General features: G+C 41.7%; 1 protein-coding gene across 3 annotated transcripts; it reads left to right on the top strand.

The window, feature by feature from the left end:
- Nucleotides 1-586: 586 nt before the first annotated feature.
- Nucleotides 587-27,945, top strand: fmnl1b (formin-like 1b). Of its 3 annotated transcripts, none has more exons than XM_047032121.1 (26): nt 587-1,448; nt 8,741-8,824; nt 12,189-12,272; nt 12,811-12,884; nt 13,334-13,417; nt 13,537-13,680; nt 14,943-15,051; nt 15,340-15,416; nt 15,732-15,825; nt 18,994-19,068; nt 19,373-19,483; nt 20,105-20,254; nt 20,389-20,490; nt 20,687-20,918; nt 21,163-21,414; nt 21,556-21,680; nt 21,910-22,112; nt 22,443-22,677; nt 22,875-22,943; nt 23,051-23,131; nt 24,003-24,132; nt 24,526-24,689; nt 24,905-25,006; nt 25,141-25,248; nt 25,568-25,682; nt 26,627-27,945. In XM_047032121.1, the coding sequence occupies exons 1-26, from the start codon at nt 1,290-1,292 to the stop codon at nt 26,725-26,727; spliced, it is 3,264 nt and encodes a 1,087-aa protein (XP_046888077.1). In that variant the 5' UTR covers nt 587-1,289; the 3' UTR covers nt 26,728-27,945. The 3 variants fall into 3 exon arrangements, with proteins under 3 accessions (XP_046888077.1, XP_046888078.1, XP_046888079.1); XM_047032122.1 differs by having other exon boundaries at nt 14,964-15,051; XM_047032123.1 differs by having other exon boundaries at nt 587-1,266.
- The last annotated feature ends 24 nt before the right edge of the window (nt 27,946-27,969 follow it).

Genomic DNA, 27,969 nt, shown 5'->3' on the forward strand with positions numbered 1-27,969 from the left:
AATGCTTAGTTACGTCAGACCTGTGCCACTTACGACTCTGATTAAATGCTTGATCATGTTTTTGCAGCATGTGGTGTGCAGCATTAGTTCACAGTTACAAGTTTGTTTTGTACAGACGTGAGGCATTATAAGATTTTCAGTGATGTAATAAGCTGGTTTGGATAAGGCTTTGGTCTTGTTCAAAAACTATTTGAAGTTAAGGTTGTTTTCTCCCTCCGGCAAGGTAGGCATCAACATAACCCCAATGTAGCCAAATTTCATATTAGTTAATGTGTGCAAAAACACAAGGTCACACATTAGTTTTAATAGGATACTCAGAAGCAAAGACTGTAATATTTTGGTAACGTTTAATATGTACTGCTAGTGCCCAAATTGGTGTGAAAAGAGGACTTGTTAAATGCATGCATTTTAATGTGGTCAATTACAAACTCAGAATTATATATTTTGATGTAGGACAATTGTATTGTCCTCTGCACCACACACTACTTTTGAGAACTTTAATGAAGGCACTAGGACCAGGAAGCCACCTCTCTCAGGTCTCCCTTTCTCTCTTGCTAAGAGAACTGCATGCTGCTGCTGTCCTGGATAGCTAGAGTAGTTGCTGGTGAACCTCTACCTCCTTTTGCCTTCACTCCAATCCTTCACTTTTGATATGGCTGCCAACAAACCTGCCAACCTCAACATCACACATGGACCCCAGTTTGAAAACTCTACAGACTACCTGCAAGCGCTCCTTATTTTCATTATCAGCAAAATCTGTCTATTTGGAAAATAACTGCACTTGGCATATTAGTGTTTGCTCTTTTGTGCAAGAGAGACACTGAAGCTTTTTATTGTTTCGTTTTTTTTTTCATTTCTGCATTGTGGTGGCTTTGTTACTTGCTGCGGTTAAAGTGTTAAAATCAAACTTTAATTTCTCTTTACCTCCCTTTCTGTTTCTAGTTCACCTCTCTCTCTGTCTGTCTTTCTCCTACTCTCTGTCAGGGATTCCTCTTTTCACCTATGCTAGAGAAGAGGGTCAATGACAAAAAGGAGTAAATAACGCCTGTCATTCTGCCTTCTATCAGCCTGGGCTCATGGAAAAACTTAAGGTCAACGCCACAACGAGCCTCGTCGCACAGCTACAACTAATAGATGGATCTGTATCATCTTGCCAACCTATGAACTGGATTTGAATGCAGTCCTGTACTGTGAAGCTGAGCTGGACCTAGTCTTTGGGAGTCCTTTCTGTGTCTGTGGAGAAGTAGCTGTGGAGTGTCGGGACCGGTAAGTTAGGGTTAGAGACAATCATGGGTAATGCCGCTGGGAGTATGGACATGCAGTTGGGGAAAGAGGGGAAGTCAGTGTCGGCCCCCCCAGTAATGGTGGCCCCCCAGAAGCAGTCAGCAAGTCCCAAGCTCCCCATACCAGCTGAGGAGGAGTTAGAGGAGCGCTTCAATGCAGTGCTGGTGAGTGTATACTGTCCACGTCTGTATGCGGGATACATAGACATGTATCCTTTATATATTCACACCCACACAGATGAAAAAGACATACGATCAGGCCGTCACTCATACACATACAGCACACACACACAAACCCATGCACGTTCACACCTAAAACACTGACATACATACAGTAAAAGTACTCTCACACAGACATGACTAGAGCAAGTGAGGTGACTAATGCCATTTTACACACACAACAAACAAAACAACACAAAGAAACAAAGAATGTTAAATATGTTGAAAATGTGCCCATCACCAGGCCGGGCTTATCTTTGAGCAGGGTACATAATGTGACTGAGTGACACAGAAGAACTCTTTTATTCTCTGGATTACTGAGGCATTAGTTTCATTGTATGGTCAGTTGGAAAAGGATAAAAAACACGGTATATGCTATGTGATTAAAGGCCCACTGTGGTAAACTACCATCACACCTCATCAACATAATTTGTTTTAGTACAGGTTCATAATTCATGGTTTTTACATCAGTCCAACCTAAATCCGATATTGTTATCTTTCACTACCGTTGAAGTTACTTCCTATATTATTAACTGCATTCTGTAATCTCTGAGATATCGCTTGTGTCTCTCATGTGCGCACAGCCAAGATGGTCCCAACATCTGACAAGAACAGTAATAGCATTAATTTTCTGGTTTTACAACCAAAAATGTATTGTATCACAAATTGTTTTAGTTGGACAAAAATGTTTATGTATTTTTTATTTGGAATGGTGTAAATTTACATAATGTTCACATGGAATAGGCCAGTCCTTTGGCCTAGGGACTCAACAATTGGGGGACTGTTCTGCAGATTTTCAATCATGACTTTTTCCTCACCTGTTTAAAGTTATTTGATTCATAATTTGAATGTATTTGCATAGGTTTACCCTCTGGAGCTAAGCGGAGGAGACTTTAAATATTAGAGACATACTTTAAAACACTTTGCATGTAACCTTGTTTTGTTCAGCCTATACTTTGCAAAAGTATTTTTCACATTGTTTTTGTAACAGCAAAGATTAGAGCTTCTATCAATTTCCACTTTTAGTGAAACACAATAACAGTATTTGAGTGCTATACGGGTATTTAGTAGTCAGCAGGCAGTAATGATCTGTGTAGGTTTAGTTTAAACCATGTGATACATGGTAACCTCCTTCAAATACAAACCCTGCTTCTTTAAAAGGGATGATTCAGTAGTTGCTCTGAGCACAGTGGGATCAAATCAAGTAATTGTACAGCCTTATTGTAATACACCTCTTTAGCCCTTAACAAAATACATATTGAACTTGAAAGAAACGTACACATCGGTGCTTGTGTAATCAGTAATCAAACACCATTCTTTGCAAATGCTGCCTTAAATGTACTTCGCATTCAAAATATAGCAACGGTGTAAATTATGTTGGGAATCTAAAGCATGGGGTTTGGAGGCATTGTTGCATGATTGATTGAAAAGCTCAGTGATATACAGTGAGCATTATGTATCATAGATGTCTAATGAAATTACGTAATTTACAGGCAGGAAAAAATGGCTTGATGTTGACAAGGGGAGCCAGCTAGGACCTGCAAAGGCACCTCGGTACCAGCTAAGGCTCTGGGGTACAAGCTAAGGCATCGGTGTAACGCTCACAGAATTACAATAATCTGGTATCTTGCTCACGCAATTAAATCTGAAGTCGGTGAGACCGGATCCACAATGTGGGTGATAAGTGGCTTGTGCCTGTAGCCAATCAGTTGTACAACAGTTCAAAATGTGGGGTTGTGTGTGGGAAGATGTGAGTAGGCTAGCTATGCAGAGATTTAAGATCTTAATTCAGAGGCAGAGTTGGAAGTTCACTGATGTAGAGATGGGAAAGGCATTTTCATGCAGTCAAATATTCTTTATACAGTTATTACATGACGTTGACAGCATTGATTGAATGCATATTGCCTCAGACAGAAGGGGACTATGTACAGGATGGCGAATTTCGCCAGGTCTTTCATGAACAAACTGTTTCACATTAATTTTACGTTATTTTGGTTGGACCTGAGTTGTCCCAATTCTAAAGAATGGATGATTTACAGTGTGACAAAAACATTTCGAGTTTATAGCACCAAATCATCTATCACGAACATGATGTAGGCAGAAGAACTATGACTGAGTTTTTGCCTTCATTGTAGGTTGAATGTCATCTGACAAGCTGGTGATTCCATATATCAACCACACTGTTGCTTTTTAATATACGTTTCTATGACACATGTCTGCATTCCCTCCTGTGTTCAAAACAGTCAATTTTTTGCTGCATCACAGTTGCACTGGACATAGAGTTCCTTAACACACACCCTCCCTGCCCCAACCCCTGTACCCACTCCTTGTGCCACCCGCTCTTTATCTACATCTGCTGAGTAAGCATAGCAAATCTAAAATGTGCCAAAAGGCTGACAGTACGAAAACTGCATACAGAGTAGGCTAGTTGGTATGCAGGCTACACGGTACAGATGAAGACATAAAATGCAGCTATAAAACTATCATGGTTCCCATCTGTAACCAACAGAGGCTGAGTCAGCGCTAACAAATTGGAATCCGTACGGGATATTGTGTCAGATGTCAACTATCTGTGTGCATGTGTAAGGATGAGTGTGTGCGTGTGTCCAGACCATAAGCATGAAGAACAAGACATTTGCGGGTATCATCAGAAGAGTCATCAAACATAAAATCAGTTATGCAGTTACATTTGTTGATTGACTGAATTAGTTTGTATGTTTTAAATAAAAACAAATACTGTTCCACAAGGCAGGACAAGTGTTAGGCTTGTATAAAAAGTTATTATAATGGTAAAATCTCCCAACCCTTTTTGTTACTAGTGGGTTGCTAGTAACCCTCCAACCCCTCCCCCTAACCACACAGGTGTGAACTGATCCTAAAACAATAGGGATTACTTGACCTTTATACAAGCACTAGCATTCGAGCGCCAGCATGTCTACAGATATGATCAACCTTGGTGGCTCAAATCAAACTACCCTCCAGGAAAAAATCCATACACAATAGTCCTAACCCACTGCCCTTTTCTCAAGTTTTTTTCACACATTTGCTGGTGTGTGGTGTATCGTGACAAGAGTCACATTAAATTAACTTCTCTGTTCATTTCTCAATAACTTTCTTAATTATTGCGAACATATGGTTTCAAAAGGTAACAGAACCAAATATGCAAAACTATATCACACTGTGTGAGATTCCCATACAAAAACTATAAAAGGGGAAGTTTCTGCTTTACTCAACAGACTCTCCCTATTCAAATTGAAAATTAGCATCTCACCCAACTACTTTGCATATGCCTGTTCATCATTTGCATATTTCCAAGGCATCGTGAATTTGTGTACAGTATATAAAGATTATCTGACCTATGTGCCAATGTCTAAGAGTATTACATTGTTACCTGGTTATTTGAGAGCTTTGTTACCTATGACTGGTGAAATTGGAGACAAATGATGCATGGGCTGCGAATAAAACTTGAAGTGGCTAAACAATATAGTGGAAAAGTGTTTGACAACCCTTGTATGTCACAAAAGTCTTCAATTGTCTGGTTGTTAGGCAACAGGAGACAAGAACAACCACAATGACATTGCTGACCAAAATGACTAAATAAACTCAATCCCTCCTATGCAAATCTTGCTACTGCAGGTCATGAGTTTTTCAAGTTCCAAGACAAAATGAATGACATTCTGCAAATATTTTATATGAATTTTAGCAAACTAGTGTGTAGGCTAGCTAACTAGTCTTTATGTATTTTTTCCTTACCTCTGTCTTCATGAATTCCCTGTCTTTTCATTCCTTTCATGACCCATTGTGATTAGGGATGGTGGAGGGTATGAAGGTTTGTGTCTTGTAACCCTTGTGGGTCTTATTTCAAAACTAACCTAGCACCATTATTTCGACCACAAACTATTTAGTCTTCCGCTGTATATACAAATAATGTATTTAAGCCGAGACTTTCAGTTGAATATAATATTATGGCAATTACAATCTCCAGGGTCAAAATTGTGAAAACTTGAAGAAGTTTGTTATGAACTTTAATATGTTTTTCATAATGTCCCTCTACTTGTCTTTTTCTTGACCTCTTGTACATTCATCTTCCCTTATCCTCATTCGGGGACATTTCGACTTCACATGGTTCCCTTTGTTAGTAACTTCCAAACTGCCACTGCTTGACAAATGTAGAAAATACCCTGATAAGCCCAAACAAACCTCTTCTAAACATTGCCTTAATGAACACAGATAACATAATCATTGAGACAACAATGTATGGGATAACTCTGTATTGCCTGTTAAAAGCAAGAATGAGAAAGGGAAAGTGATTATGAAGATCCCAAAGACAGGGTCACACAAACAAATTGTTTTGTATATTTGTGTGTTTGTGTTTTTGCTTGCAAGCATGCATATGCATGTATTCTGGTGTGCATGCTGGCATTTGTGGTTTTAATCAATAGGATCTACTTAGGAATTAGTGCTCTATTCCTGTTAGGAATACCTAAGAGTAAAGCTTATGGAACTCTTAAAAAGACAGGTGTCTGGTCATGCGAGACGCCCAATCACTGTCATGCAAAAAGATTGCCTCGTTGTGGTTTCCTTCTCTCTCAAGAGCAATACATGGATATTTGCTTGTTGTCAATGTGACATCATCCTTGTAATTGTCATCATTGCCTGGATGTTCCTCAGGGCTGCTGCACATTATGATGTACATAGATTCCATTCTATTATTCTATTACGTAACCTATCCTGGCAAAACTAGGTTTAGCTTCTGTATGGCCTCCTCAGTTAACCCAGCCTACTGTAATTCCAGTTTATTGATCCCCCATCATTCATTATGCCTGATTTAACAGAATGTTGGAAGTTCCGATTGATTTAGGTTTTGGAACAGTATCAGTAGAGCCCCACGTTTTTATGTGACACAAACAGCAACACATATAAAATAAGGAATATGGTGATAAAGGTTACAGTTGAATTGGTCATATTCTAAAGTAGAAAGCGTAAAAGTAGTAGAACAAAAAAACAAATTGGTTTTCCCTGTAGAATGACAGTTGGCAGTCATCATGGGACATTAACGTTCTATGACATCACTGCAGGTAGGTTGGTAGTTTTATGGTGTCATAACTACCACAAACATGGTATTTATTTTTTAAATGTAATAAAAACATTTGTTTATACCTGCAGTGACACAACAAAGGCAATAAACTAACTCAGAAATTTTAGGATGTGAATTGTCAGTTCACAGCAGTGTACCAACTAAGTCATGGCAAAACAATTGTCTATGTTCAAAATGAACTTAAAACACACGATAAGTCATATCAGCCTTCTCCAAGGATTGTTCCACCATAACATTAAATAAAACATTAAACAAATCTTCAGTTAACTCTGTGAAAGTCGTGGACATGAAATAAACATTGTGTCTTCAAACGCCCAAGAATCCTTCCTGGAACTGTTGCAACTATTTCCATCTTGAAGGTTGCATGTATCTGAAGAAAAACAAGAAACAGACCTAAGCATTGGAGAATGCTTTTGAAGGCAAATAAAGGGTTGAGTCAGCAACTCTCAGTGACCTTGTGAAGTAACACTATGTGTCTGTGGGGAACTTTGTACAAAGTGACAATAACTCAACAGCAGGAGGGGTGCTGGGCTGAGGTGGAGGAAGAAAAGGTAACAGGGGTACGTTTTAGCGAGGAGGGGAGAGAGTGTGTAAGGCACTTTGGAGATATTGCACAGTGTTGTCCTTGAGTGGTAGTCTCCTGTTGCCTAGCCCAGTTTCACAGGGTGACAGGACCATATACTCCAGATCTATAATTAGTGCAGCTGGTGTGTGTGTATGCGTGTGTGGGAATGTGTGTGAGGGAGGCATTTAAGTTTGGACAGAATGGGTATCTGATGCCGGAGGCCTGATTGTTATAATATAGGGCACTGTGGGTGTATTAATGAGCATGGAGCCTTGGGAATTATGTCTGTGTATGGGTGTGTGAGGGTGTTTGTGTGAGTTTAGTTGGCTGTGTCACCACTTTTACATTCAGGATGTGTTTATTTGTGTTTCTGTCTGTTTGTCTGTCTGACTTACAGTATGGTCCATTTTGGTGGCATTGCCAATGCAGGGCATTTGAAATGGACCATACTGTAAGTGCAGCTAACTAGCATACAGTTTATGCTAGTTAGCTGAGCCTAGCATGTGATGGCTTCAGGTGTGTCAATTCTGCAATTGTACAATTGAGAACAAGTTTGCTGTTTACATATAGTTTGGGCATAAAATTCTGAAAGACAAACCTACAGTACAGTACTTAACAGCTACAAACAATAGCTTCTTTGTGCAAAAATGAAAGGATTTTTACCTGGCATGACCGCTTGCAGGCTAAGGGCCTATATTGTTGCTGTTATGTTGAGGCTGTGAAACAGCATTCCACACCATATCACTTTACACTGTGTCAAAAGCCATTTGGTGCAAACATAGTGTTTACATTCATTTATAATAAATACATAAAAAAGCTACAGAAAGGTTAAAGTTGGAATACAAAATTGGAACCGGGCACAGTGTAACTGGTTTTCTGAATCCCTTTAAACGTTTTGGAAAGTTTTGGAAACTTGGAAACTTTGGGAAAAAAACAATAAACAATAAATACATTTGATTGCATACTCTCATTGGTCTCACTTGTTGCTTTGGCAACAAACAGTGTCCCATGTTGTAGCAACAGACCTATAGTAACATTACCAGGCCTTTGTCAACAGGAATTGCTTGTGGTAGTTGACAAGCTGACTCATATGCTGATTGGAGTCAGCAGTGTCTTCCATGAGTGACATGCATTGAAATCACTGGCAGTCTACTGCATTATTGAGAGGCTAGTCACTGCGTCCTGCTATGAGGGGGCCATTGAGGGAAACTATATGCTTGTTTGTAACTCAAAAATGTTTCTGGTCAACCGATATGCAGACTTGAACCAAAGTTCATGGTAACGAAAGTCTCAAAAATATTTGTGAACATTATTATCTTTTTCACTAAATGTTGTGTCTAGTCTGTCTATTCAGTCACTGATGTGATTCCCTTTTAAGTCATTCAATTATTGAAATGTTTCTCGTGTCCTGTGCAAAGATTATATTTTCAAACAACCTGATTCAGATTCCTTTTCACCAAATGCATGGTTAACATGATATTGTCCTGAGATACCAAACATCTCCCCCTCATTCTCTGTGTCTTGCCTCCCTTCCCCTGTCTCTTTATTCCTCCCTTCTCTTCCTTTTCTCTCTAGAACACGATGAATCTGCCTCCCGACAAAGTGAAGCTACTTTGTCAATATGACAATGACAAGAAGTGGGAGCTGGTTTGTGATCAGGTGGGTCTGCAAGTCGCTCAAAAATACCTGAACACCCACAACTGAAGTACAAGGTGCAGAGGGAATACCAGAGAAATTGAGAGGAGAGAAGCGAGTGAAAGAGAAGTGACAGAGAAGTGACAAAGAAGTGACAGAGAAGTGACAGAGAAGTAACAGAGAAGTGACAGTGGGGAAAACAGACTGGCCACCCCCTGAAATGTGCTAGCTGGTAATACCCCAAGGTCAACGTGACCGACACAGGTGATGTGATACAAAATGTTTGAGGGATTTGAGATTTACCAATCAATAAATGATTCTTCATATTTCATTAGTTGAATCATAGATTACTAAATTATTTGGATATAAAATGGTTAATTGCACATTTACAAGGTGCAACAGCGATTCTGCATAGATTCTGGTAGAATTGCACCATGGAACAGTACAACGTATTAGAATAGATTCGGCGGCCAAAATGGAGGGCATGTATGTGTGCACGTCCCACTTCCCAAAGCATTATCAACATTATTAGCGGTGTCAAAGCATTTCCTTAACCCCATACATTAATATTCATTGACATCCCCCACTTTTTTAGGCTATAGTTGAAATAACCTGTTACTTTAGGTACACTTCAAGCAATTTCTGCCAACATTAGACCCCTCTTATGTTCAGTTTCCAGGTTTGGAATATTGACAATATAGTATAATATATAATATTGTCAATAAGATTCTGTGAAACAAGATTTTCCATATGTATCAGTGCAGTTCATGTTTCAGAGTGAATTCTTATTTTGTTGGTAGGTAGAACACTCCTACTGATACAGTACACTAACACAATGACTGACAAGTTGCACCCTGCAGAGAACCTCATCAATATTACATGTTGCTGTGGCAACAGTGACAAGGGCCAACACAACTTCCTGTGGCTCGGTAGGGACAGACTCAGAGGACACCTGTCACAGACTGTCCCAGGATCCCCACTGTGTCCCAGAGCTGGAGGTTCTCCTTTGACATGCCGTAATGTGGCACACACGTCACTGTGTAAAATCTGTGATCCATTTGTGTGGATTGTTTAGGGGTTGCCATTGAAATGTTACCAAATCTTACACACCAGGATCAATATATTAAGACTTATTTGGGATAGAGTTGTCACGACGTGAGGTGGGGTTGGACCCAAATGCAGGGGAGTACCGAGGCATAGCGAGGAACACAGGTTTAATTCTCAAAACAGGAAACAGACAGGGTACATGCAGTGACAAAGGGTAATACTAAGACAAAGACTGGACACAAAGCAGGAACCTAAATACACAGAAACAAACAAGACACAGGTGAACACAATGAAACTAACGACAACTGAACGAGACAGGTGACAGGGAAACACTAGGGCAGGGCAAAACCAAAAACAATAGGGGGGCACGGCTGTGGCCGTGACAGTACCCCCCTCTCAAGGGACGTCACCCGACAACCCACAAGGCAGGGCAGGGGGTCAGGGCAGGTCCGGGGGACGACCTGGAGGCAGGGCAGAGGGTCGGGGCAGGTCCGGGGGGCGGCCCGGAGGCAGGGCAGGTCCGGGGGGCGACCCTGAGGCAGGGCAGAGGGTAGAGGCAGGTCAGGGGGGCGGCCCGGACGCCGGAGCACGGGCACGGGGGCACCTGGGAGCGTGGACGAGGAGGCGCATGGGAGCGCGGGCACCGGGGCGCATGGGAGCGCGGGCACCGGGGCGCATGGGAGCGCGGGCACCGGGGCGCATGGGAGCGCGGGCACCGCGGCAGGCAGCAGCCAGAAGTCCTCGGGCGGAGGAGGAGGCCAGAAGTCCTCGGGCGGAGGAGGCGGCGACCAGGAGTCCTCGGTCGGAGGAGGCGGCGGCCAGGAGTCCTCGGTCGGAGGAGGCGGCGGCCAGGAGTCCTCGGGCGGAGGAGGAGGCGGCCAGGAGTCCTCGGGCGGAGGAGGAGGCGGCCAGGAGTCCTCGGGCGGAGGAGGAGGCGGCCAGGAGTCCTCGGGCGGAGGAGGAGGCGGCCAGGAGTCCTCGGGCGGAGGAGGAGGCGGCCAGGAGTCCTCGGATGGCCTGGCACTGGGCGGCACAACCTCGGGGCGAGGCAGGAGCTCAGGGCAGGAACGAGGCTGGGGCACAGGGCAGGAACGAGGCTGGGGCACAGGGCAGGAACGAGGCTGGGGCACAGGGCAGGAACGAGGCTGGGGCACAGGGCAGGAACGAGGCTGGGGCACCGGGCAGGAACGAGGCTGGGGCACCGGGCAGGAACGAGGCTGGGGTACAGGGTAGGAACGAGGCTGGGGCACCGGGCAGGAACGAGGCTGGGGTACAGGGCAGGAACGAGGCTGGGGTACAGGGCAGGAACGAGGCTGGGGCACAGGGCAGGAACGAGGCTGGGGCACAGGGCAGGAACGAGGCTGGGGCACAGGGAAGGAACGGGGCAGGGGTACAGGGCAGGAACGGGGCTGGGTTCTGGCGGCAGGCGGCCGACTCTCCCTGGCAGGAACAGCCTTGGTGGTCTGGGTGCTGGGCGGCGCAACCTTCTTCGACCGGGCGCAGGGCGGCACAACCTCAGGATGAGGCAGGGGCACAGGGCAGGATCGAGGCAGGGGCCCAGGGCAGGACCGAGGCTGGAGTCGGGGTTCCGGCTGGAACCAGGACTTGGGGTGGGCCTTGAGCTGCAGGCTTCGGGGTCCACCAAAGGCCAGGCGGGTCCCTAGGAAAGGGTTGGGTGAACTCTCTGCTGGGTCCCATCTTGGTCTTAGCATTCTGTCACGACGTGAGGTGGGGTTGGACCCAAATGCAGGGGAGTACCGAGGCATAGCGAGGAACACAGGTTTAATTCTCAAAACAGGAAACAGACAGGGTACACGCAGTGACAAAGGGTAATGCTAAGACAAAGACTGGACACAAAGCAGGAACCTAAATACACAGAAACAAACAAGACACAGGTGAACACAATGAAACTAACGACAACTGAACGAGACAGGTGACGAGAATGACAGGGAAACACTAGGGCAGGGCAAAACCAAAAACAATAGGGGGGCACGGCTGTGGCCGTGACAAGAGTAGGATTATCAATGGAAAACAAGATGAGAAGGTATGCAGGTTGAAAAGGTTTAAAGGGCAAAAGCACATATTGATTGAAAGACATACATTTGAGCCAAATACTGCAAGGTCCAATGCGCGCAGATGTCATTACCCTATACATAATAAGCTCGTTAAGATAAGTCATATTTGCATATTTGCATTAAAGACGCTGTGTAATCAGTCCCCCCCTGCCCCACTCATCCACAGTACATTCATGCAATCAAGCATACAGTAATTAGTGTAGGTATGTGCATGTGTTTAAATGTGTGTGTCTGTGTGGGTCGGCGTGTGGGTTTCTTTCCTGCAGGAACGGTTCCAAGTGAAGAATCCTCCGTCTGCCTATCTGCTGAAGCTCAAAAGTTATCTTGACCAGGGAGGTGTCAGTCGAAAGGTACAATACACCCACACATATTATCGAACAAGGTGCTACTAACTTGTATTTTATTACACAGATTACAATCCATGCTCTTTGATTGCATCCACCACTTCCCCAAGCTCCCTACTTACTGGCATTCTTTGTCAGTTTTTTGTCTGTTTCACAGAATGTATCTCCTACACCTACTGTAGAAACACAGTAAATACATGACGCCCACAACTGCATTCCTACAGTAACACTTCCCTGCATTGCACAGGCCTTTCCCAATGCTCACTGAAAATAGGCGTGCCCAAATACATTCATAGTTAAGAGCGAAACGTATGTGTTTCTACAGTAAATAAGGTTTGTGAGGCAGAATAGGATTTCTTGGGGGCTGTACACTGAAATATAATAATCAGTCACTGACATGTAATAATCTACATTATCTGTCAATAGAAGTTATAATAGGAATTGCTCACTTCAATGTATAAAAAGAAAATCTACATTTCACATAGTCCACCTCATTAAACATTTCACTGGCTTTTACTGACAATGACCTTGCATGTTCACTTAGTTCAAACGGCGTGTCCAGGAGTCCACCCAGGTTCTGAGAGAGCTGGAGATATCCCTGAGGACCAACCATATCGGGTTAGACCAACTCACCATTATTACCTTGGTTGTGCTGCATGAAAGAAACGATCAGTTTTCTGCATGAATCAGCAGTCCTGTAGATATGTTAGAAACTGACGGCACTTTAATGCACACATGAAAACACCTACACCTAACAAAAAAATGGCGGAAACACTTATAGGTTGTGGTTTTAGTGTTACATGACATGCATCTTCAGTGAAGCAAAACTGTAATCTCCTTTCAGTTTTTGGAAAAGTTGTGAGTTGTAATGTGTTCTTAGTCTTGTTGTTTTTGTTCATGTGGTTTATCGATTCACATGTTTAAACAAACAGGTCAGATCAATGATGGCAATGAAAGCCTTTGTCTAATTTGTGCATGCTATTAAAATGCAGTTTTAGACTTTACACAGTTAGCTGCCGATGTACATTGTAACGTTTTTTGGGGTCATCTTTCTCTTCTTCTGCCAGCTGGGCTCAGGAGTTCCTCAATGAGGAGAACTGTGGTTTGGATGTTCTTGTAGACTATCTGTCTTTCGCCCAGTGTGCTGTCATGTGAGTGCCAGGTCTTCACAGTATGCACAGTTCAACACTATTCATCTTCTCTTCCCTTCTATAAACAAGGTGCCTTAAACATCATGTGACAGTATATTGAACTGCACTGTACCGCTTAGGTACGACATGGAGAGCCTGGACAATGGGACGTTGCCTACAGACAAAGGCAAACCGCTGGATAAGTCTGTGGAGGACCTGAGCAGAAGTGCCAGTAACTCACCCACCCACGGTGCCTCCAAGACTGGTCGACCTTTTACCACCAGGTGAGTGTCACTGGAGGATGGAACACTGGTGAAAGGTATGGTAGTGGTGAGTGACTCCTCTGTTGTCTGTGTTCTGTAGTCTTTCTCTCTCAAGTCAAAGTCACACAGGGCTTCACAACTGTCCACTGAAACCCCCAATAACCATCCATCCTTTGTTTCTTAGTATGTTGCTGCTCTACTGGTATACACACACATTCACACACGTACACAACCACACACACACACATACACAGCTATGTCCCCTGTTGATTCCCCATGGGAGTTGATGTGGATGTAGATTGATCCCCTGTATGTGGGTGTTTGTGTGGTTGACGTCACCATTTACCGGATCAATGCACAGGAGACAGACTGATAAACACACCCACTGATAAAAACACCACTTGGCATAAAGATGTGGGTCTGATTTTTGGAACCATTCATGAGCGGTCAAGCTAATTAGGTAGATTATCTGCCTCATGTACAGTAAGTGTTTAACATACAATACTATAAATTGAAAATAGCTCCACGCTGTGGTTGTTCCATACAAACAACATAGAGACAAAAAAAAATAGTAAAACTGGACAGGAATACTATACCATGCGGAAACTTTAAAGAGGGACGGTGAGATTTATTTCCTACAAACTGTGAACACATAAGCAGGTCTACACACTTGAAGACATCTCTAATCTACTCGATCCGGATGAGCCACATTCTTGTGTTGAGGGTTCTTAGAAGCATGTCTATTTATCTGCAATGTGATCTACATGTGTATGTGTTTGAAAGTAAGGTGTAAACTTGAATGGGAAAAATGTCGGACTGGAACTCAAACCAGCTGACATTCCAACTAGTCATCAGACACCTGCGTGAAGTCCTTTTGGGGAGTGGTGTCATTGATGCTTTTCAGCAGGGGGGTGTGCAACCAAAACTCAACTTCAGGCCTAAAAGTTGAATTGTATATTTTCTGTCACCTTTCTTTAGCCCATCTTTGTTTCTCAGATATCAATTTATTGTGTCCATTTATCGTTTAATAAAATGTGTATAATCTAATCAATTTTATCATCAGAATATTGTATATTTATTGGTTTCTCACAGATCTACTGAACATAACATTGCAAGATATGTTGTAAAATACCATATATTTTAATTCCCCAGTAACAGTTTATGTCATTGCAATGTTTAAGGGGCTTTCACGAACAAGTGTTAAAACTACAATATTAAGTTACACCATGGTGCTATGCACTGGTGTTGACAAGGTAATAACAGCAACATCTCTCACCTGGCAGATTCAACTCTCTCCACAACAGGAAAGCATTGAGGAATTCACGCATCGTCAGTCAGAAGGATGATGTTCACCTCTGCATCATGTGTTTACGTGCCATCATGAACTACCAGGTATGGGTCTTCTTTTATAGCTAAACTTCATCAGCCAGCAGTTAGAATTTCACAACTATGAATTCTGGCATATATGTTACACAATTATCATAAGGCTAGATACACTAGACTAGGAAATAGGGGGATCATATTGGATCATGGTTTATGAAAGAGTGCAACGCTATATTTTAGCATTACTGAATTAAGCATTTTAGAGAACTGGCTTATTGTCGTCATTGGGGATAGGCTGTTGGAGTTGATGCGCATTTAAAAGCTAATTTAATCAAAAACTGTGGCTGTGTTTTTTAGTCTGGCTTTAACTTGGTGATGACCCATCCGTGCTGTGTGAACGAGATCACACTCAGTCTCAACAACAGGAATCCCAGGTGAGGATGAGGAGGATGAGGATGAAACAGTTAAGGGGATGGAAGTTTAATGGGTGAGGCCTATGTCTGCACAGTCAGGGGGGAGTCAACTGTACATCTTACAGTAATGAAGACATGGCCTTGGAGGAGATGAACTAGTGATATGAAATGAGAGGTATGGATGATGTATGTTTGGATTTGAGAGTGAAAACAACAGAAACAAAAAATACAGTAATACTGGTGAAAATGATGTGTCTCGTGAATGTTTGTGATTTATACTGATGTACACTATTCAACGTGTTATTGGACTGAAAAGGATATATTTTGTCCCTACAGAACCAAGGCCTTAGTATTAGAGCTGCTGGCTGCTGTTTGTCTGGTGAGGGGTGGCCATGACATCATCCTTTCTGCCTTCGACAACTTCAAAGAGGTCAGAGAGGTCCCTGAAAGGACTTTTAACTGATCAAACCCCCTTAATCCTTCTGTCAGATATCATTCCTATCTCCCATGTCACATGATGCATAAATACTGAAGAGTGAACTGCTTTATTACTTTCCTCCTCAGACTAAGTCATAATAGCCATTCACAATTAACATAAACTTTCAAAAACAATACATTAAAGTGTTGGTATTATAGAACCTAAACCTATGGACACTTTAGAATTCAAACAGAAAAAAACGGTATAAACAATATTTTTTCATAAATATCTTAATTTGAGTATAATCTCTCTTCCCGAATTGTGTTCCAATTGAATTGCCTGACAGACAGAATATCTCTCCATGCACATCCTGTCTGAATTTGGTTGAGATGCATGGGGGTTCTTTAGACTGCCATAACTTATCTTATCACATCTTGGGGGAAGGTATCGGGGGTACCCCCTGAGTCACTAACCCACTGGCAGCTGGCGAGGTCAGTTGTTCCGGGGGCAGACAGAATATCATGGGGGGGCACACATTTTCAGAATACTTGTAGGGGCTGTGTGACAGATGAACCTTTCTGTGGTCCTCTTACCACACAACAGTATCTGTGAGGCAGCAACTGCTGCCAGCAGATATAGAGACTGGAGCTTTCAAATAGCCAGACAAAATGGTATTGACTTAGGTATTATTAGTGATGGTTCAAGGTCAGAAAAACTAAGCTATGGCCTAGCAGGGCTGGTTGAACAGCTCTACACCTGGTGGACCAGTTTGACTGCCAGCCCTGATCTTAGGGAAGTTCTTGTATCCAGGGGGGGACTGGAACCAAGATCTAGCCAAAGAATGTTGGGTAAAACTGCTTGTGTTTGTGGAATCTAGTGGAATCTAGCTATGTATTTTTTCCGTTCATGTTTCCATACAAATAGTTTGGGGAAAGGATAATTACACAAGCAGAATATCTTGACACAATTGCTTCCAGGCAGTCACTTTTGCTGACTATTGGCACAATTTTTTTCATTTTTCATAAGCCAATTTAAAACTCAAAGAACACTGGAAAGTACAGTATCTGGCCCCCAGCAACATGACTCTGTTTTGTAATTGTTAACACTGCTAAGCTACAACAGGAAGGTTTTGTATGTTCATTTTATTCAAAAATATTTTTTATATTCCAAATTAGTGGCCCCTTTATATTAACTAGAGGTTTTGGAAATTAGACTGAATCAGAGTACTGAATACATCATTATGTATTTAAATAAGTGATGTTTCACAATCAAATACTGTATGTACTATATGGTTAAACATACTGTTTTAAATGGACATTGGAATCTCACCACATTTTGGAGACAAAAAAACACAATGCACCATATTTTATAGAAAATACCAAAGCTCATAGAACTGTATCAATGTCCAATGTCCCTCTTTCTTTCAAAATACTATCAACTGGATAAAGGTCATGAATAATTAGCCACTCACATTCAAGGCACGTATGGTACACTCTTTCTAAAAACTTGTGATAGCCTGCCTTTCCTGTGTTCTGAAGCCCTTAAAAGGTGACAAACAGAATGCAAATAATTATGTTGATAAAATGTACTGACTTCTTGACAAAGTATAGTCAGTATAGTACACAACACTTATTCAACTTTATTCAACTTTATTCAACTTTAATTCAAAATTCAACAGTTTGTTCAGATGACATATAGGCTTGCGTGCACAAGAAAACCCTAGTGTTGCAGAACAAGTTTTTTCTTTTTTTTTTCTTTTGCCAATTTCTTCAATGTAGTATTTATATCAATTATGAAAGCTGGATGCATTCTACATTTTTGAGTTGGCCATGTTGTCCAGAACCAGCCAGACGGTAGAACCAACTGGCCAGGCAATGCCAATCCTACACCAATCACAAGGGTGCCAAAGTGAGTGGCATTTGTTTTGGGTAAAGCCCAGGGAAGGTGCGTTTGTGTGGGCGGAACACAGTGGGAAGAGATAGAAGGATAAGCTCATGGTGGAGGAGTGGAGGAGAAGAGTAGTGTAGAGGCGCGTGGGCACTGTGCCAGGACTGCCTCAGATGTCCCACTGTGGCAGAACGTGTGCATTGTTGGGGTACGAAAGGCCGGCAGGATGGAGCCCTACATAATTTAGTGGACAAGGGTGGGCAGGAGGAGGGGAAGGGTGTTTACTCCTTAGAATGCATCACATATATTTGCAGATGATAGCAAATGCATTCTGCATGAACTACGTCAATAAAGATGTCAAGGAAAGCAGACACAATTAATTTATTTAGGATAGGATAGTCCTGAACACATTTTGCCAAGACACAGGATGTATTACCTTCTATCTCGTACAAAATACCTTTTATCTCTTTATACAACATAGTGAAGTTGTAAAAATGTCTGTTTCAGTACATTGAAGAATTGAGAAGGTTGAATTAAGTCATGAATCTTTTCATTTGAGCTTGCACCGTTCACCAATAGTTGGTCCATAAACTATATTCTGATACTCTGGATCCAATCCAGCAATATAACATCCTTAGTCACAGTCCAGCCAATTCGTCTTGTTACCTGCCAATAGGCCAGGCTGTAATGAGATTACATCTACTGTATGCTGAGGTGCAACATACAGTACACTTGCACGCACATTGCAGCACACCAGCAGTGGGTTATTTTTTTACTAATAATCCTTCTATAGACTTAATCAAATAATAATAATAATATGAATAATCATGTGTACTTTGGGCCAGCGAGCATAATCTACATTTTGAAAGCCACACAGGATGATACAATGTGTGTACGTCTGTGTCTCTGTGTGTGTGTGAGAGAAAGAGAGAGACATAGAGAAAGAGAGAGACGAAAATGATATGAAAAGAGTGGGGTTGGGAATGATCGAAAAATAAAGACTTGGGAATCGGGGGAACATAAGCTTCATTCTTTAAGTACACACTGCCACCCTGTGTATACTTCTGGTGCTGCTTTTCAGTAATATTATTGCAAAAGGTATTTTTACATTTCACATCATGCAGTACATGATAGACAAGACTAAAATTGAACATGGAATAGAATACTTTGTTTGCAAGTATATTTTAAGAGTGGAAGGGGCCAAACGTAACTTACACTTAACACTTCTTCACACCCTTTAGGTCTTCAAACTCTAAAAATCCAAATGACCAGTTTTTGTTTGCATAACTGTAGGTGTGTGGAGAGAAGAGTCGCTTTGAGAAACTCATGGAGTATTTTTGCAATGAGGACAGCAACATTGACTTCATGGTAAGTTCAATTTCTCAGTCATTCCATTTGATTATACAAGGCACTAAGGAGATTTTGTTGAAGTGCTTGTTCTTCCCAGTGGGTGTGCAATAGCTTATGTCGCCAATTACAGTGGCTACATTAACTCAACAAGTCCTTGTGTTAAGTGGAGCCTCAACAACAAAGCATAGGGAAAATCTGTGTGGGAAACTTAGGATCGTCAAACAGCAGTATACTACAAATACAAGCAATATATTTAAGCAGCACAGATGTTGAATGAAGATCCGTCACCGTACAGAAGTAACAAGTTATCTTTTACCCCCAGGTGGCATGCATGCAGTTCATCAACATAGTTGTCCACTCAGTGGAAAACATGAACTTCAGAGTGCACCTACAATATGAGTTCACTCATCATGGCTTGGATGACTATCTGGAAGTGAGTGACATGTTATCCACATCTCTTCTCACTTGTGCCCAGCGTAGTTTAAAGTCCTGTGGTGACATGTATACAGGCATGTAGGTATTCAATAGCCACCGAAACATGCAACGGGTGTTTCGACAGATATGTATAAAAAAAACAACAAAGTGCGAGAATCTGTGCTTTGCAAGAGTTTGGACACTGTACGCAATATTGTGAGTCAATGAGATGTGTGGCCGAACGGCAAAGATGCAGTGCAGGCGAGATAATTTACACGTTGTCTGCAACGGTTATTATTGTCATTATTTCAGTGAGGCCGATATTGCCCAGAGTGGCAGACAGACAGACATCACAAGTAAATGTAAAGACAAACAAAAATGCAAAAAATACAAAAATAGAGTTTTATATATTTGGCCCTTAATTGCCTGACCATACTGTGCTGTATGACAGTACTGGGACGGAACATAACATGTAGGCATACTGTTTTATAATCTATGCGATATGCTATTTGCTTCTTATACCCACCAAACAGATACAATTAACAGATATTATTAATATTATCATTATACAGTAAATATACTTCCATATATCCATGTACACATTTCTAATTTCTTAATGTGTTTAATTCTCCCTGTTTAGAGTTTAAAGTTCACGGAGAGTGACAGACTGCTGGTGCAGATACAGGCTTATCTGGACAATGTGTTTGATGTTGGGGCGCTGCTGGAGGATGCAGAAACCAAAAATGCCCTTCTGGAACACATGGAGGAGCTGCAAGAGCACAATGTACAGGTAAGTAGAGAATAAAACCCTCTACCCTTTACAGTACTACACACAAACACACTCTACACTACACTTTTAGTACATTGCACTGGAACAACTTATTGACCAAAATCAATCTTCTTTGGTGCGTGTGTGTACCCTAGATAAGCAATACACTACAAGAAAGTGAGAGGGAAGCCATGGAGAAAGTGTCTGAGCTGGAAAAACAGCTAATCCAGACCACCAAAGAAGTGGAACTCCTTAAGGTATAATGAACAAACGCAGTCTTCATCCTTGGTTTATAACTGGCGTGTCTATTTATAAACTATTGTCTCAAGTAATCTAGTTACTCATCTGGGTATCTCTAAGGGCAGAAATATACATTATCGAGACAACTATATAATCTCTATAGAATTTAATTCTGTGCAATCTCTTGCAATACAAAACTTCCAACCTTAAAAGGAGAGTCTACGAGAATCCTGCTCCCAGGTGACTACGCTACAACAGCAGGAGCGAGAAAGAGAGGTTGAGCGAGAGATGGAGAGAGAGAGGGATCGCGATCGTTCAGCCCAAGCGTTGTCGGAGCTGGAGGCTAAAGTTCAGGGGCTGGTGGATCAAGGAATTATCCGAATGGAGCGCACCTCTTCAGGGCACCTGGAGCTAATCGTGGTCCCAGTCCTGGCACTCTGCTCAGGTTAGATACAAGCCACATCCATTATTTTTATTAACTTTTTGATATTATATCAAATTATTCATAGTAATATTGATGATAATTAATAAGGATTAAAACACAAAATGCACAACATACAACTGTGAAAATCTTCTCCAGAGATAGACTCACACCAACTCTACACCATGGTTTCAACTCTTATATTATGAAAAGTTGACGTCTAGAATAGAGTATGGCAAATTATATGCCAGTTTTGCTTCCTTAACAGGTATCAAAGAAAGCACAGTGGATGGCGCCTTGGCCCCTCCCCCCTCCACAGTCCCACCTCCTCCACCTGCGCCGCCCTTACCAGCCATCACGGGACAGACTCAAGCTCCTCCTCCAGCACCTCCCCTTCCAAGTTTGACGGCTCCACCTACCCCTCCACCACTGATCCCAGGATCTGCTCCTCCGCCCCCCCCTCCTCCCCCAGGGGGTGGGACACCCTTGCAGCTTGGAGATGCGTCTGACGAACACTCAGGTGAGTTCACTTACCGAAAGTAGCTACAGCATAGTGTAGCATCGTGTGCGGTACACAAACCTTTAAAGATGCCAATCGTCCATTTAGGTCAGAACTCATAGACTGAATGAATGTTGTTGCATTTCTCCCTTGATCCTGTAGGTGTCAGGCACAAGAAGCCCATTCAGACCAAGTACCGTATGCCTCTGCTCAACTGGCAGGCCCTCAAACCCAACCAGGTGGTGGGAACCATCTTTAACGAGCTGGATGATGAGAAAGTGTTAGTGGTGAGACCAGCAGCTGGGCATTGTAACTTCTGCTTCATCTTATGTCTCTCCGACATTTTGCATTTGCATCTTTGCATTTGAGAAAAAAAGTCTGCTTTAGTGTACGTCAATGTCAGTTGAACCCATATTTCTCATTCTTTTGGATTGTGGTGTACTATACGTTTATCTCAAAGCTGTAACAATTAGCTTTGAACCAAAATATGACAGCAGGTGTGTCCATTTCTTCTAGGAGATAAACATGGACGCTTTTGAGGAGCAGTTTAAGACCAAGGCCCAGACTGCACCCGCTGACATGGGGACCCTGAAAATGAAGGCGGCACAAAAAACCCCCAGCAAAGTGTCCCTACTGGAGGCCAACCGGGCCAAAAACCTGGCCATCACTTTACGCAAGGGAGGCCTGGCTGCCCCTGACATTTGCATCGCCATAGAGACGTACGCAATCGTTCTTCTCCATGCTATGCATTTCAGTGCTGTATGATTAAATTGTGTACTTTGTATTTTAGGTGCACTGCAAATTTTGCTATGTTTTGTAGTGTTACCCTATACAGTACGTTAGAACTTTGGACTTAAACACAGCAGTAATGGTGCACTTAGAATGCAAGGAAGGTGGTGTGTTTTTCAGAATTTGCATGTTACACTTAGCTGTAACTGTGCAAAATGGAAAAGTCTATAGTAATTCAGCAACTCTTCACTATTATACCTAGAGTATATAGTATAGTATAGTATCTACCTAAAGTATCTATTTGCGTCATACATCAACAGCTATAACCAGGAAGCTCTCAGCCTGGACTTCCTTGAGCTGCTGGAGCGTTTCATCCCCTCGGAGTACGACCTCAAGCTCATCCAGAACTACGAGCGTGATGGCAGGTCACTTGACGAGCTGTCTGAGGAGGACCGGTTCATGGTGCGCTTTGGAAAGATCCCACGTCTGGGCCAACGCATCAGCACTCTCACCTTCATGGGAAACTTCCCTGAGAGCATCCAGCTTCTACAGCCTGTGAGTGTCCGTTGAGAATGTTAATGGTGTGGGACGTATTAAACGTTACTACCAGGATGAATTGACTTGCATTCAAACATGCATCACGTTTATGTTGTTGTTGACTCCTGCCCAGAATGTTTAGAATTATTTGAGTTTCCCTTTCAAGTGCTTTTGTTCGCTTTCTCATAAACTTAGTTATTCCCATCTCTCTGCAGCAACTAAATTCGATTATTGCTGCTTCAATGTCATTGAAGTCATCAAACAAGTTGAAGAAGATTCTCGAGGTAGGAGACTCCTTGCTTTCCAGAATGTATTGACTTTAGTCCAGACTTGTAGACAGTAAAACTACAGCATTGGTGATTATGATTTTAATGTCTTGTCTTCCTCCTAGATCATATTAGCGTTCGGGAACTACATGAACAGCAGTAAACGAGGGGCAGCCTATGGTTTTCGGCTACAGAGTTTGGACTTGGTAAAGGGGCATCTAAAACATTTGAATCTTTTCATACATACCATATTAGTGCTTTTAAACTGTGGTAATGATTAGTAAGGATCAGGACAAATATGAAACACAAAATGCATCAGAAATCTTACTTATTGTAATATCAGGGACACAGCACCTGAATTTACTGGAGCAAAATCTGTCAAGAAGGAAGAGTAATAAACCCTGTAGAGGTGTTGCTGATAATGCTGTATAAACACTGCAAAAACATTGAATATTATGGAACTTTAAATGCTTTAGTGTATTTTAAAGATAACAGTATTTGCTCCAAATTGACCAATTTCAAACGTAAAATTCCACCCCCAAAATGTCCTATCTTCCATGCCAACTCCTAAAACTATTTCCTAACCAAGGTCCTGGGGAGTTAACTGTGTCACCAGCGCTCAGCAATTTGTTATCTCTACTTCAGTAATTACTTGAATTTCACATCACCTTAGCGGGAGAATGAGACACAATGAATTGTGACATGTTCATTTTCCGTCAGTCACTGACTAGACTGGACTGCAAGACCCAGGAGGGATGCCTCTCTACACCAATCAATTCCAGCAGTACTCTAATCGTTAATTAAGCTAGGATCTATTAAGTTCTAAATTTGTACAGATGGGTTATTTGTAAAACAATACCTTGTGTGAGAACCCACAAGGCTTTTCATCATAAAAGATAGAATAACTCACCCTGACAATATCTAGAAAATGATAGTCTACAAGATATATTGTAAAAAGACATTGGGAGAAAGTGCCATAGCCTGTCTATACACTATCAGTATATATGGAATAAATGATGTACTATAAATAAACCATGTAATTTATTTTGTTTCCTTTTACCTTATTCTTCCCAATAGCTTTTGGACACTAAGTCTACAGACCGCAAACAGACACTACTGCACTTTATTGTCAGTGTCATTCACAAGAAATACCCGGAGCTCAGGTCTTTCCACACTGAGCTGCACTTCATGGATAAGGCTGCTCTAGGTATGTACTGTACTGATGGTGAACTTGTATCTGTAGAGCAGACAAGGAGTGGGAATTGTGTCTGGGGTTTGCACTTATTTACTTCACATTAGTAATCCAGTCTTAATGCGATGTTGACAAAATTGTGTGCCATTTTTATAACTTTTCTGTAATTTCTTATGATTGTCACTTTACATGTACAAGTATTTATTTAGCAGACGCTCTTATCCAGACTTTAAGGACATACTCTGCATTTGTAATCGAATTATTTGAAAATTCCACAAAGACAACACAGTATAGGGCCTGGAAGGTGTCTCAAAGCTAAACGCTGAATTATTTGGCCATAAGTATTATGTTCATTATATTGTATTATTGTCAGAAGAAATACATTGATTTCTGTTATCTTGCTAACAGTGTCTTTAGACAGCATCCTGCAAGATGTCCGAGCCTTGAAAAAGGGCATGGAAGTGACCCGAGTAGAGTTTACCATAGAAGGAGACAACCCTGTGCTTCAAGAGTTCCTCAACCGCAACAACGACTTGCTGGACTCTATAGTAACAGATGGCAAGACCGCCCAGGTCAATCCTTCTTTTGCTTATTTTCAAACAGACATCTTTTCACAGAAACGTTTAGTTGAAAAGGATTAACAAGTTAGCGAAAACAGCAACAACAAAAAGATTGATCGATTGGTTGACAATAACGTACAATATAACAAATGTTCATTGTGCAAGAAAGTATTTGTATTTTTTAGGTAGTTAGATAATGAGTGAACATGTGACTATTTTCCATCCAGGATGTGTATGACTCAGCAGTGGAGTACTTTGGAGAGAATCCCCAAACCACTCCACCGTCCATGTTCTTCCCTGCATTTGTGCGGTTCATTAAAGCTTATAAGGTTAGACACCCCAAACAGTGTCATTGTTTACAGTAATTGACAAGTGTATAGATTTGGTCATTAATTATAATCATAATTTGGTGGGTCGGTTGATTGTTTGTCAGTTCATGTGATAACAATCAATCAATGTACAGCAAGCTGAGCAGGACAATGAGCAGAGGAACAAGAAGGATGTTCTGAACAATGATGGAAATGGCAGAGTGTCATCCGCTCCTCCTGGCCCTGATCCAATGGCCCCCAAGGTGTGTAGAACCAAATGCTTCACCTTCAGAGAGCAGAAGAATTGCTGTTCAAACATTTGTTCTGTAAAGTCATTTTCTACAAAACAATGTCTAGATGCATTTCTTAAATATATTTTCTTTTTGCAAAACTATTAGAATTTGAAAAATTGAATGTTGATTCAAATGCACCCCAAAAATGTCTGACCTGATACAAAACGCAATTTGGAATCAAACCACGTGTTTTCCGCGCTCAATTGATTCCGTCTGACACAATGAAACCAGTGGGAAAAACCTAAAGAACATGTTCTGATGATCATGCCTTGTGGCCTTTGACTGGTAGGTTCCTATGAGGCCCAAGATGCCTCAAATGGACCTGATAGCAGAGTTGAAGAAAAGGCAGGTGACCCCACTTGTCCGCGAGGGCAAGGATGGTGCCATTGAGGACATTATCACAGGTGGGCATGGTGGCAAAAGGGGTCAAAGGTTAGACTAGGGAGAAAGCTAATCATTATTGGGATAAATACAGCGCTGTTAAAGGTGTCAACGATTCACTTTTTACTGAATGTCTTTCCTCATATACTGTAGTTTTCTTGTAATGTAACTTTATGGCAGTATGAGTGATGATACAATATCATAATTACATACTATATGCAGTGGAAGGGAAGGGCAGATAACTAATGCACATTCTTCTGAATTTGTTGATGTCTATAATAACCCCTCACTTTATGCAAAGTCTGTGAATCATCTCTTCTTATTCCTAACATCTTTCAAATTATAATCCTTCCTTCCTCTCTATTTCATGTTGTCATCCTCAAACATTCCTTCGCATTTTCTTTTTACATCCTTTTTTCACACTTTGCCTTGTCATTCCCTCCCCTCTGAAATGATGCCCTCTCTTCTGTATGTCACTTGTGACTACTGCATGTCCTTCTCTTCTCATATCTTCATGTTTTTCTCCCATGGCTCTCACTCCCTCTTTCTTTTTCTCCCTCTCTCTTTCTTCTTCTCTCTGGGGTTCTCAGCTTTAAAGGCTGTGCCCTTCACGGCCCGCTCTGGCAAGCGCTCCTCGCGCCTCTTCTGCGACTCTGGCTTCAGTGACGACAGTCCTTCATAGTTCCTTTGACAATGTGTAGGTCCCTCTGTCCGTTTCTCTGGTCTTCTGTGGCAAGTCTTCTGTTTCTGTCAGTCCGTGCGTATTATTTACATCACTTGAATGAGGATGGATAGCTAGGTGGGTACAGTACTAGGACGCACAACACATTTGCATACCGATAAGACTGCAGTCTGCACAAATAATAAGGTATAGACTCTTATTTTATGGGAGAGTGTTGATATGAGCCTAGAAAATGTTAGGTTTTAGATCATTTGTTGTGTTGTTGTGCCTCCTTCCTCCCCACAGACTTGAGAAACCAGCCCTACAGACGGACGGACGGGGGTCGACGCAGTGCTAAGTGGAAGCCAGGACAACAGCTCCACGTGTCCTCTGACATCTCCCTCTGAAACGCCCTGCTACAGCACTGTGGCACTCAAACTCACTCATAGTCTGCACTCATAAACACACACATGTAGATATGTGCACACACTCGCACACAGACGGGCACAGCACACGTGCGAACACACCGCACACACACACGAAGCATCCCCTCCCAATAATTCTTAAAACATTGTGGAAATAGAGCTGAATGTATTACAAGTGCAAAGCTAAACAAACTTAACCCCATATTAACATAGTGGGATAGTTGATTCTTCCTACCTGGGCCCATCACTGCTGACTGCAGATACTGAAGAGGAGAACTACACAGTTTACATACACTGCAAGGAGTTTCTAAGCCAGATGTTTACAACTAGAACCACATGAAGCACTAAGCCTCTATCAGTCTATAAGCTTTTGCCATTTCAAACTTGGCACAGTACACTTAAATACTTGGGCTTGGACAAATTGACTATTTACAAAATCACCATGTGATTGAAATGGAGAGATGAAACGATGTGCTATGAGCTTTTAGGCACTCACATACAGTACATTAGGTGATACTCACATACAGTACATTAGGTGATTGTGCATTTGGAACTGTGCACAATCTGACAAACTACTGTAGCAGAGACTACATTTCTAGTTTCACAATTAATATCTTACTTTATTTCACACTCAGATAGTTGAAATATTTAAACAAACAACATTTTGTCATAAGTTTAAATCCTTTCTTAACCATGTACAATCACATTTAATTATAAATACATAAAAAAAATACTTAGATGAAATAATAATCAATTCTATATAATGTAAAATGGGCGCTAGAACCCTTTTGTGCTTCACAATCTAGACCAATTGTCTGACAACACATCAGTGATCTATAAATATGTTGTTTAAGATTTTTTAAGGCACCATAAAGCCCACAATAACAATCTGTATGTCGCCTATTTTTCTTCTACTGGACCTGTGTCAAATACAATTAGCAAAAACTTTAAAATACTTTAGGTGCTACTTACGTAGTTCATTACCTGAATGAAGTGAATGCAACTCTTCCAGAAAGCATACATGACTCTGTGATATGATTTACAGTGTATATTTGCATCTCTTTCTTAGGTACAATAGGATACTAATTGCATATAGAACAAGATTTGTAATATATTTAAATTATTTTTAATATGCAGGTGAATAGAAATGTTTTCTCTATTTAACTTTTTGGGGTTGAAACTAATAAACATTTTATACAGTTTTTGACTCTTATTGTCTCCTGT

This window comes from Hypomesus transpacificus, chromosome 13, assembly GCF_021917145.1.
Source record: "Hypomesus transpacificus isolate Combined female chromosome 13, fHypTra1, whole genome shotgun sequence".
NCBI classification, from domain to species: Eukaryota; Metazoa; Chordata; class Actinopteri; order Osmeriformes; family Osmeridae; genus Hypomesus; species Hypomesus transpacificus.